General features: G+C 38.8%; 1 protein-coding gene across 4 annotated transcripts in view; it reads left to right on the forward strand.

Annotated features, from left to right (window-relative positions):
* The first annotated feature begins 259 nt into the window (after positions 1-259).
* PAPLN (papilin, proteoglycan like sulfated glycoprotein) overlaps positions 260-12,188 on the forward strand; it is a 98,251-nt gene continuing 86,322 nt past the window's right edge. For 2 of the 4 annotated variants that reach the window (XM_087951633.1, XM_087951634.1), the window contains exon 1: positions 260-448. In XM_087951633.1, the coding sequence (XP_087807759.1) occupies positions 347-448 (102 nt within the window). In that variant the 5' untranslated portion in view covers positions 260-346. The remainder of the gene's footprint in view (positions 449-12,188) is intronic. The other 2 variants (XM_087951631.1, XM_087951635.1) reach the window with 1 other exon arrangement.

A 12,188-nucleotide genomic window follows, 5' to 3' on the forward strand; every position in this document is an offset into this window, starting at 1 on the left:
AGAGTGTGCTAATGTGAGTACTATGTGACACTAAGCCAGAAAATATTAAGAAGACCTGATTTGTGTGATGAAGAAAGAAGCAGACTCCCTGGGACAACAGCTGATGTGTTTCACATGAGATAAATTGAGGAACTGGTGAAGGACAATTGACAGATCACTCAAAGGGGAAATGGCATTCTCACAGAAACATGTGGGCCAGATTGTTGACGTCCTTCACTATTGGAAGGTCTGTGTAAAATTGAGTCTTCACATACTGACAGCAGGGATCAAAGGTTCAAGAGTTGAAATTTGACAGCAATTGTCATAAAACAATTGTAATAAGAGCCGCGATGGCACCGTGGTTAGAATGCAGTACTGGAGGCTACTTCTGCTGACTGCCAGCTGCCTGCAATTTGGCAGTTGGAATCTCACCAGGCTCAAGGTTGACTCAGCCTTCCATCCTTCTGAGGTGGGTAAAATGAGGATCCAGATTGTTGGGGTCAATATGCTGACTCTGTAAACAGCTTAGAGAGGGGCTGTAAAGCACTATAAAGTGGTCTATATGATAAGTCTAAGTCTATAAAAATGAAAAATCCTTCACAGCATCATGACAGCTGACAAAATATGGGATCATTTTATCTTCAGGAAACGAAGTCCTGGTCCATGGGTTATCTTCACAAGGATTCAACTTTTTTAAAAAAAATCAAAATCCAGGCTTCAGCATACTTCATATTTATCCTTTTCATGCACATAGTGTTATTCCTTTGAATTTTCTTGAACCCGGCACCACAATTAACTCAGAGACTGCATTGAGATACTGGCTTTGAAACAACTGAGCAAACGTCTGAAGCACAAGAGGGAAATTTTGCTACAACATAACAATATTAGGTCTCATACCTCACAAGCCAAGAGGCAATTGTGTAGTTGGCTATTAGCATGCTATTCCATTTGCCACAGAGTCCAGACTTGATGCCATGCAACTTCTATACTTATATGGCAGCTCTGTCTTCAGAAAACTTCTCTCTGCTACATTCTGCTAGAGAGAAGTTCCCTGAATCTTAGGGCTTGTCAAATTTTTCAACTTTCAATTTCCAAACATTAGGAGCGCTCAAAAAGTTGTGACATGCCTTGGGGATTGTAAAGATATTTCGGTTGTTTAATGTCATTTAGATGTGCTTGGTAAGTAACTACATAAATATCATAACTTTTTAACACTTTGTGTTTCATTTGGGCTCCAGTATGAGTCTGAAAATTTGGAAGACAAAACCTCTGGTCCCTGTGACCGACCGAGATCGGATTCTGGAACATTAACCTGGGAACATACTGTACATTCACTGTCATGCCCCTATTAGAATCTGACTCCAAGGGAGAGGAGGAGCAGCCGACAAGGAGTCGGAGTGTGGCTCCAGAGGGTGTGGAGGAAACTGGGGAAGGGCGCAGGCCAGCTGGGCATTCAGAGGAAGACCCAGGCATATCCCCTCTTCAACTTGGGCATGCAGGGAGGAGTGGATAAGGGAGAAACGTGAATGGCATGGTCTATGGGGGAGGAAAGGGCCTTGATCCCCTTCATGGGCTGCAGCTGTGAGGACTATTTAAAAGGACAAACTGCGCATGGGCCAGTGCTGGAAGCAAAGCGTGAAAATATTTCTAGTTTGTCAATTCTTATCTGAGTTTTGGCGTCCTTCCCAGTGTGTGTATTTCGATATCTGTGGATGTCTTCAAGCCCTTATCCTGCCCTGTCTTATTAATTGCTTCAGTGTGATTAGTATTGTTTTTTCCTATTTATAATTTATATGTATTTTGAGTTTGAACAGTTCTTACTTTTCACAACTGTTTGTGGGGGAGTTTTTTCTCCAGTCAATGATAATTGGACCTTTGAAGCCAAGTTGAAGGAATTAAAGGGACTTCACCTGTTTTTGTGACTTTGTTGCTTTTGTATCCCACCCTGCGTCATCACAATTCACCTTCATTTGTGATGCAGTACTCTAGGTGTGGTCTTACTAAGGCTTTATAGGGTGGTATTAGTACCTCACTTGATCTCAAGTGTATCCCTCTGTTTATGCAACTTAGGATTGCATGAGCTTTTTTGGCTGTTGCTGCACACTGCTGACTCATATTTAGCTGGTTGTCCACTAAGACTCCAAGATCCCTCTCACAGTTACTGCTATTGAGCCTGGTTTCACCCAGTCTATATGTATACTTTGTTTTTTCTTGCTTAAGTCTGTATAAAATGATGGGTTTGTAATTGTATTATTCTCCCAATAAATTGCAGGAGGGGAATATTTTCTCTATGAACTACTGCAAAAGTTTGGTTCATGACATGATGACTCAGAACTTACTGGGCATCTGTTGTTTATCCTCCGTGAAAGAGTAAAGAAGGAAAGTCATAAATACATGAGAAAAGAAATTAGAAGATGGATGGAAGATATCCATTGTTGAAGTTTCCACTACCGTGTTTCTCATATAATAAGGCCGGGTTTTATTTTTTTTTTGAGCCCCGAAAAAATGGCTAGGCTGTCTTTTCGGGGGTGACTTAATTCCCCCCCTTGCATCTTCAGGCGGGCGGGCAACGATGGCTTGGATGTTGACCTCGGCATTGGTGGGGCACTTCATATCGGGGCCAACGCAGGCAGCACCATATCCGGGCGTGCAACAAAAGTACTTCCTAACGGCAAGCCCCCCCCACCATTCCCCCCCATTCGCATGTTTTAATATAGGCCTTAATTTGGGGGGAGTGGCTTAATTTCATTTCATGCCTATAAAACATGCTGGGACTTCCTATTGGGGGAGGCCATATTGTTGGAGAAACAGGGTACTCTTGAGATTAGTTTTCTTATCCTTTGGGTTGTGGTTAGCTGGCAGCAGGTGCGCACAGGATTGCTAGCAGGAAAGAGCAACAGGTGACTCGGGAGTAAGGCTGCAAGGTAATGGCCCCTCCTTCAAGACGATAAAAGCCAATTGTGAAGCAAACATTCTTTGCAGGAAGCAAAGACATTGTGAAACTCAGCCTCGTGGACATTACAGATCTTAATTTAGTATTTGAAGACTCTTGTGTTGTGAAATATTTCTTATCTGTGATTCTTGGCAGTCTCGTACAGTTTTGGCAAGGTTTATGCTTATCAAAGTTAATTAGTTTGCAGCAGCCTTTTAACCGGGGATTCATAAGACTCATTAAAAGGTTTCTGTTCCCTTTGGTTATTGTTTGTCTTATTGGAAAAGGGTTTGGGTCAGAGCACTTTGGCAGTTTGCTTCCTTGCATCTGCCCAGCCCATGGCACATACCCTGGCACCATGTTTTTCCTCTGCCACATCCCCTCACTGTCTCTTTCATCTTGCCGCTAGCTCAGGAATGAGAAAAGACTGGCTGTCCTTAGCTGTACCCGTGTTAAAATAGCATTCCCTCTTCCATTTTCCAATACTGTCCAAAAGCAACTGCCCTCAAGGTGTGTCAATCTGATAGGGAATGGCTTGACTGGCCATGACTGGGAACTGTTTCAAGTTTTTAAATGGGGGAAGTATTATACAAACATTTAAATAGCTCAAAGGATAAACAGGCAGGCACAGCTGAGGCAGGATGGGGATCAGCAATGGGGACAGCAATCTTTTTTTCTGCTGACTCAAGGATGGGCGGAGAGTATTGAAATTCAGCAGTGCAGGAAAGTCCTTTGTCTCAGAAAGCAATGGGGCAGCTGATTTATTTATGGCTACCTGCACTACATGTGTGTCGTGGCTGGACCGAGCTAGTCTGAAGCTTACGCGGAAGCAGCTGCTGTGTAGGGTTAAGCTACTTGTCATGATCAAAACACAGAAGAGGGATGGAGGAGCGAGCCAAAATTCAGCACCTTAGGACAATTGAGAACTACAAAATAGGCCAGCAGCCTGAAGGGCCTTGTTCCTCAAGAGATGCTTCATTAGAACAGGAGGCTTCATTATGGTTTAGGAGTGCCAGTCATAAGATGGAAAATGGTTTCTTTATTCATCCCATTTTTAGGCCACCTAACTCCAAAAATGATTCTGGGCAGCTTTACCAAATTAAAATTTGAATATATGTATTATAAACAATTTGTGCTGTTTAAATAGCTGAAACGTGCAATTCAAAAAATCAGCAGAGAGGGTAGAAGAGCCACAGGCCACTTGGAAGCCACTAAATAGTTGAGCTGTATTTTGGCTGTTAACCAAACATCATGCCTTGTTTTGTCTTTTGCGTATCTGGATTGAAGAAGGAAAGTGTTGCACTTTCACTGTCAGAAGTGCTGGAGAAGTTCCTTTATGGAAACTGGACTTTTTCTGATGGCGATCAAAACCAAGTAAACAAAAGAAGCTGACAGACTTCAATCTGAATTATACTTCGAACCTGAATAAAGTTTTGGTGACACAATTCTAATTTTTAAAGTCCTTATGCTGCAGAAACCCAGTGGCGGTGACTAGTAAGACTCATATTCTATTTAACCCCAAGTTCATTTCTTGCCTCTTTTTCACCCATTTCCCTATAGAAGAAGCCATGTGAAATATTACTTTAACAAACTGATTTGGTCTTGAGTCCACTCCAGCCTTCACATAAACCAAAGCATTTTTGAGAAAAGGCAGAATATGGAAAGAATTGGCCCAGTTCTACTTGCAGAAGAACAGCAACAACCTCACGATTTACAATAGTTTCTGCCATTAAGATTCTTTCTCTGTTTCAGGTTTTGAAGTTATTTCAACAGGTGACAGCATCTTGTCAACTTTGCTTAGAAGTTAGATGGAGTGAGGTCTGTTTAGTATTTGGATGGGAATCTAGCAGAGGACTATAACTTAGATTGGAAAGTTGAAAAACATCCTGAAAGAAGCTATGGCAAACCACTTCCAGGTTGCTGCAAAGCCAACATCATGCATTTGTTCATGAAACCATTAGAATCGATTCAAGGCCATTTATACCTTTATCTTCTAAAGTATCAGCTTGCAACATTTGAACATATTTATTGTTGAGCTGAAAATGACATTCAGAAAGGGCATCTTATTAGCCCAATATCTATCCACTTACTTTAGTACATTCACTGCTAAATTGACGTAAAATCAGGATTCAGGAGGAACAATAACATTAGAGTCATGCAACCATATGCTCAAGGACCAAGCAAATAAATCACTTGAGAGGAGAGGGACATCACAGAGAACATATCATGGGATGTATATATTGGAATAAATAACAAAGTACTTAGGTACAAGTTCCAAGCCAAAGTGAAGTAGAAGAATTAAGCCAACCTGTTTCCACAATATGATTTTGAGCGTGAACCACAATTTTTAAGGAGAACATTGGGAATTACTTTGAAATCTTTAACTTCTTTGACAGAGAAGCAGAGGAACCATGAAATGAAATAAAAGATTATTGACAATGATAAACAGAAGAAAGCAAGCTGTGGAATCTCCTGATGAAAGTAGGAATCATAGAACATCCTATTGTCTCCATGTAAAATCTATACACAGGATGAGAAGCCACAGGCCAGACAAACCATGGTGAAACAGACTGGCAAGTGAGTAAGACAAGGTTGTATACTGTTTCTTTAGATATGTAACCTATAGGCTGAAAATATACTCAGGGAAGCTGGAGTTGAAGGAGACAAGCATTAAAACTGGAGGACAATCAGAGGTGGTATTCAGCAAGTTCTGACCAGTTCTGGAGAACTGGTAGTGGAAATTTTGAGTAGTTGAGCAAATACCACCTCTGACTGGCCCCGTCCCCATCCATTCTCTGCCTCCTGAGTCCCAGCTGGGTCTTCTTTTGTTGCCTTGCACAGAAGAATGGAATTGGAAAGCAGGTTAGTGGGATGGGGAGGGAATGGGATTTTGCAGTAATGTCCCCCCAGGAGTGGGGAAAGAATGGAGATTTTGCAGTATCCTTCCCCTGGAGTGGGGTGGGAATGGAGATTTTGCAGTATCTGTCCTCTGCCACGCCCACCAAGCCATGCCCACAGAACCAGTAGTAAAAAAAAATTGAAGCCCACCATGGAGAAAAATACATTAAGAAACTTTGCCATGTTGATGTTAATACTCTGACTGTACTGTTAGTTCAAAATGGAAACAATCTGCAAGCTCTAGTAATGAAAATCAAGTACCACAATGAAGAAATGGGACTATGTTTAAATATAAAAACACTAAAATAATGACAGCAGGCCTAGTGATTAGACTTGAAATTAAAAATGAAAACATTCAAATAGTGGATAGCTTCTGACTTTTAGAATCCCTATGAGCAGTACAGGAACTACCGTAGGATTCAAGAAATATACAATAGCTTAGCAATAAAATCATCAGAAAGATATGTCTATACCAACAAAAAAAATACAATCAAGTTGACAATGGCTTTCCCCAGGATGCTCTATGAAAGTTAGACTTTGAAAATCAGGATAGAGAAAATATTGATGCATTTATATTTTGTTGTTGGAGAAGACTCATGGATCATAGAACACATGAAATTAGAATTATAAGTTGAGTTCAAAAGACCAGGCTCAAACTATTAAATTTTGAACACGTTGTACAATTCCCACTTAATCAAGTATGGAACTGTTTTAAGCAAATGTTATAAAAGTGTAAATGATAACAAGGAAAGGAGAGTCTGGAATGAATAAAGAAAAGTTGGTGGTTTTAAATGGTGTCTCTTATAAATTGAGCAAAATCTTGATTGTATAATCAGTTTGACAAAGGACTGTCTACTTAATGGAATGTTGGTTAAAACTGGATTTACATAATGCGGTAATGTAATTTACGTGAAATATATAAAAGTATGAAAACGTATGAATTTACATAAAATTAAATAAAACATTATCCAGGCAGATTTGCAAACAAAATGTCCTATGTCTGGCAAAGTTATTCCAAATTTGGATTTTGTCTGTTGTATTTGAAATCTGCTGAACAATGAGCACACTTGGCTGGATTCACACAACAGGCTAAAATATGGTGCCTAGTTTGGGGTCCAATATGTTGTAGGAATAAACCCTAATTTGCATATAGTGTATTGCAATAAAACACATAGCTTATAAACCACATGATGTATGAGCTAAGATAGCATTAGTTATTCATATATAATAGAAAACCACAGTTGGAATATAGTCAATTTTTGTTACCTATGATCAAAAATATATAAATATACATAAATATCTTATTAGAAATTGTAATTTTGCTGACTTTACTATTTTTTTAAAAAAACCAGTTAACAATGCACCATTTCATCTATTTTTTGCTGTCACTTGGAGTTCCACCCAAGCTCCCAAATAGCTCAAAGGCATAAATGTTGCAAAAGATTTATTGCTGCCTTTACCTGGGGGTTTAAAAAAGAAAGGAAGATCATTTCAACCACACAATGTAATAATGTAATAAATGAATAGATCAGAGATAGAAAAGTAATAATTGTATAAAAGTGATATTTTTTTCCCCCAAGATTCAGGCCAGAGACCTTTAGAATGTGAAGCAAACATATAACCACAGTGTTAGTGCAGCATTAGTATAGCAATAGCTTCAGCTAAATTGTTATTGTTAGTTACGAAGTCATGTCTGACCCATCACGACCCTAGAGACAGCCTTCCTGTCCTCTACCATCCCCCGGAGTCCATTTAAACACCTGCCTACTGCTTCAGTGACTCCATCCAGCCATCTCATTCTCTGTTGTCCCCTTCTTCTATTGCCTTCAATCTTTCCCAGCATGAGGCTCTTCTCCAGTGAGTCCTTCCTTCTCATTAGGTGGCCAAAGTATTTGAGTTTCAGAGCAAAAGTTGTGACACTGAAAGGACAGCACTTGTATTTTAAACCTGGTTCCTATGTGGGCATGTGTATGCATTTTCATCCTTTTAATTAAAATTAATTTTAATTGAATTAAATTACATTTTTGAGAATGTGTGTGTGCGTGAAATAAAAGTGAAGGGCTATTTTGGCAATAGGTTATTAAAAACATAGATAAGCTATATTTATGATACATAAGTAAATAAGTAAGATAATAAGTAAGGTCAGTTGGAGATCTAGTGAATTATGTTAATTTGTCCCCTTTGGGGAAGGAAGCTAATGGTTCAGTAGTTTAGTGGGAAAGTTCCTACAGAGTGGAACATTTGGTTTAGCAACCCAAGAAAAAATGGTTAAAGAGGGCAATGACCATTGACTCTAATGGGAGGGGTTTTTTTCCTACATAGGATTTGGATGAAGGATAGGGACTTCCCTAGAAGGAAGTACAGCACAGAAGGCAAATCAGAAAGCAAAAATTGAATTGGTGCAAGCCAGACACAAATTTTGATGAGGAGTAGGAAGACACATGTGAAAACTTGTGTTTGCAGATAGGTTGGAGTGAGTTAGAGATGGAATCTTCTGTTCCTACCTTCCAGAAATGGTGGGTGGCTGGTATTCATGATGGAGCAATCTGGCAATGCAACGATGCCCTTATCTGCTCAGCAATATATAGCTTGCTCCATCTGTTTCCTGTTGTTATTCCTGCCTTGCTTTTATTTCTACTCAGCAGACTTCAGGCTGTTTTTTTTTTTTGCTTTTTTCTTACCCACAATAATACTCCTGTTACAATTCACCTTCAGGTCTACAATATTCAAGTGAACACATAATAGACCCAAGAAAAATAATATGAAGTTGAAAGGGCAAATGCTTTGACAGAGAAGATAACAAGATGGGATAGGAGATGGGATAGTTAGCGGAATGAGTATGAAACACTTTAATGTACGTTACACATCTTTATCAAGCCCAGTACGGCAGCAAATTATGTACAGATAATTGTTGCAGGATCCAATCTGGGTCATTCACCGGGATCAGAGGTTTTGTTTTCTGAACTTTCAGACTTGGGCTGGAGCCCATCTTCAGGAAACTTCTCTCTAGCAGAGAGATGGGCTCCTGTACAAGTCTAAAAGCTCAGAAGACAAAACTCTGGTCCCAGTATATTTGCCATCATTCCTGATATATAGTTGTCTCCAAAATTTGCAACACTAGCATTCATTTGGACTGCTGACAATATGTTTTATTTCAAACTGCATCCATCATACCAAGATCATACTTCTGCAAATGAAAGCATTACAATTGAGATGTTTTGCTTTTTTCATGAAATCCTGTACCATACCATATTTGGTATACTTTCTTTGTATTTCTGAATGTCCCTCTTTAGTTTCTTAACTGTCTGCAATGTCCAGAAATAGGATTCCAACTACAGGAAGACAAAAGAAATATGATTTGACCCCTGGATTTCCCCTTTGATTGGCAGAGATCTACAGAATAAGCATTGTGCAACGTGGTGCTAAATTAAGCTGAAAAGGAATGGATAGGGGATTTTTATTTTCCATTTTCAAAGCCCTCAGATGACATGACAAACTCATAACAAATGTGTGTGTTTAACATCGCTGGTTTAGAACAGTTTGTAATCAATCAAGAGAGGGAAGAATGAGCAATAGTGCCTTACATCTATGTGAGAGATGGCGTGATGAACTACAGTGAAAATTCCAGACAATACAGTGGGGGTGGGGGAGTGGAGAGAAGAAGCAGCACAGCCAGGAGACAGATAGGAGATAGAAGAAGAGGGTGAGGATAGCCACTCCCTAAAATCTCACAGGATATATCAGTTAGGGTACGAATAGTAAGGGTTTAATCTGGCAAGATTCTGTCTATTGTGTACAAGCAAACAAAGAACTGGACTCGGGCAGAATTGTTCTCTCTTCTTCTTGGACTGAGCCTGACAATCTGGGTCTCTAAACAAGATCCTATCAGGATACTCACTAAAAGTCATGCAGTTAATATAGTATTTGTTCCATTTTTATTCAACTTGTAACCCCACCTTTCCATTCAAATGCAAATACAAGGCAACTATTGATGATAATAATAAATCAGACAAACCTGGTTTCTAACTTATTTAAACCATTTATGTTTAAACCAAATACTAAAATGAAAGAACAGTTGAAATCCTGGAAAACTTTTATACTCCCTCTAACAAGAGAGAGTGGAAGCCAAAGACAACTCCGGAAGAGCATATTTCACAGTCTGGGAAAGCTGTCTCTTTCATAAAAGATAAGCAGGTCTCTGGCAGTAGATATGTATATACTGTATTGTTCTCTGCTTCTGCCTATCAATTATTTTTGCATTAACCACATCTACATCCATTTGGACCCACCAGTTCTTGAATCTGACATTTAGCCTGTCACCTAAGATGAATGGCCAAAAAAAAGTTGCCTGTCTCATCTTATCTGTGTTGCAAATTTTCTCTGGTTTCCTTATCCACAAACCTCCAAAATTTCAACCCATATTTGTCATGAAATAAGATGGGATTTTAGAAAGCTGTAGATTCCAGCAGCTGCCTACTCTGCCAGTTTCTGATGTCTTAAATGTACATCAATGGCAAATCCAAGTTGACTGTCATAAAATATACAACGTACCATCACTCTTTATTACGTGCCATAGTCTCTTCTCTCAGCACTGCCAGCTATAGAATATTATGTGAAAATCTTGGTTTTAAAACCAAGAAAGTCCTTAATTTGGACTTTTAACATTTCCCTTCTGCTGTAAGCTTGTTGAACTAAGAAAGTCTCCAATGTCTGAGTCTCTCCTTCAGCCATAACCACAACCCCCATCTCAGTTAATTGTCACCTTTGTGGGATTTGCATTAATTCAAAACCTTCTGGAACAGGGGTTTCCAAAGCTGGCTGGGGAATTCTGGGAGTTGAAGTCCTCCAGGCTTAAAGTGGCCAAGGTTGGAGACCCCTGTTCTGGAAGACATTAAAGATATTCTGTATTATTAATGGGCACCATATTAATAACTTAGTTTAAACCTAAGAATTTATGGACACAAATAGTATTCATTTAGTACAATTAGTACATTGTACTAGAATTTAGTACAATGTTCAATACCACAGACAATACTGCTACCCTACAAAAAGATCTTGACTATGTATCAGAATGGTCAAACAAATGGCAACTTCAAATCTCAACAAATAAATGCTCTGTCTTACATATTGGCAAAAAAAAATCAGAAAATAAAATACAAGCTGAATAGTCAAGATCTTGTTGATGACCCAATCTCTGTAAAGGACCTTGGAATACTCACCTCTAATGATCTAAGTGCTAGAGCCCACTGCAACTACATAGCCAAAAAGGCATTAAGAGTTGTTAACCTAATCCTACGTAGCTTTTTCTCTGGTAATATCACACTACTAACCAGAGCATACAAAACATTTGCTAGACCAATACTCGAATACAGTTCATCAGTCTGGAACCCACATTACGTATCTGATATTAGCACAATTGAGAAAGTCCAGAAATATTTCACAAGAAGAGTTATCCACTCCTCTACTCATTGTAGAATACCTTATGCCACCAGACTTGAAATTCTAGAACTAGAAAACCTTGAATTACGCCGTCTTCGGTCTGATTTAAGCATGGTATATAAAATCATACATTGCAATGTCCTACCTGTCAATGAATACTTCAGCTTCAACCATAACAACACAAGAGCACACAATAGATACAAACTCAAAGTTAACCGCACCAAACTTGATTGCAGGAAATACGACTTCAGCAATAGAGTGGTCAATGTCTGGAATACTCTACCCGACTCTGTAGTTTCTTCCCCAAACCCCAAAAACTTTAACCTTAGACTGTCTACTATTGACCTCACCCCTTTCCTAAGAGGTCTGTAGGGGCGTGCATAAAGCGCACCAACGTGCCTACCGTCCCTGTCCTATTGTTTCTCTTATTCTTCTTTTATTTTTCTTATATGTACCCATTTCATGTATTCACAACTATGTATACACTTATACTTATTATCTTGTAAACAATTGGCAAATCAAATAAATAAATAAAATAAAATAAATAAATAAAATAAACAATTCTAAAATTATGGCTTAGGGACAAAAGGATCCTGAGGTATTTTAAAATCTAAGAAATTGATTTTTTAATGTTATTTTTAAATCTTATGATTACATTTTGAAGAGGAACTCCATATTATTTGTTTGCTTATTTTACTTCTTTTTAACCTTGCAGTTGATTATCTTTTTAGAATCCTATTGAACTTGTTCCTGACACTGAGCCAAAACTAAACCAAATTCCCAGAAGCAACCAGTTTCCCTATCAGAGCATACCATCTGGAAACATAATTACAAAACCTTTGATAAATTATATATAAGTTCAGAGCTTCAGATCTGGACTATTCTTTTTTGTCACTTCTGATTAGTACTTTCCAACTGAAGGTGTCCTCCAATGGCTTTT

The sequence above is a fragment of the Notechis scutatus genome, chromosome 1 (genome assembly GCF_049901735.1).
Source record: "Notechis scutatus isolate UNSWTSFEM ecotype Mainland chromosome 1, rNotScu1.2, whole genome shotgun sequence".
In the NCBI taxonomy this organism is placed as follows: Eukaryota; Metazoa; Chordata; class Lepidosauria; order Squamata; family Elapidae; genus Notechis; species Notechis scutatus.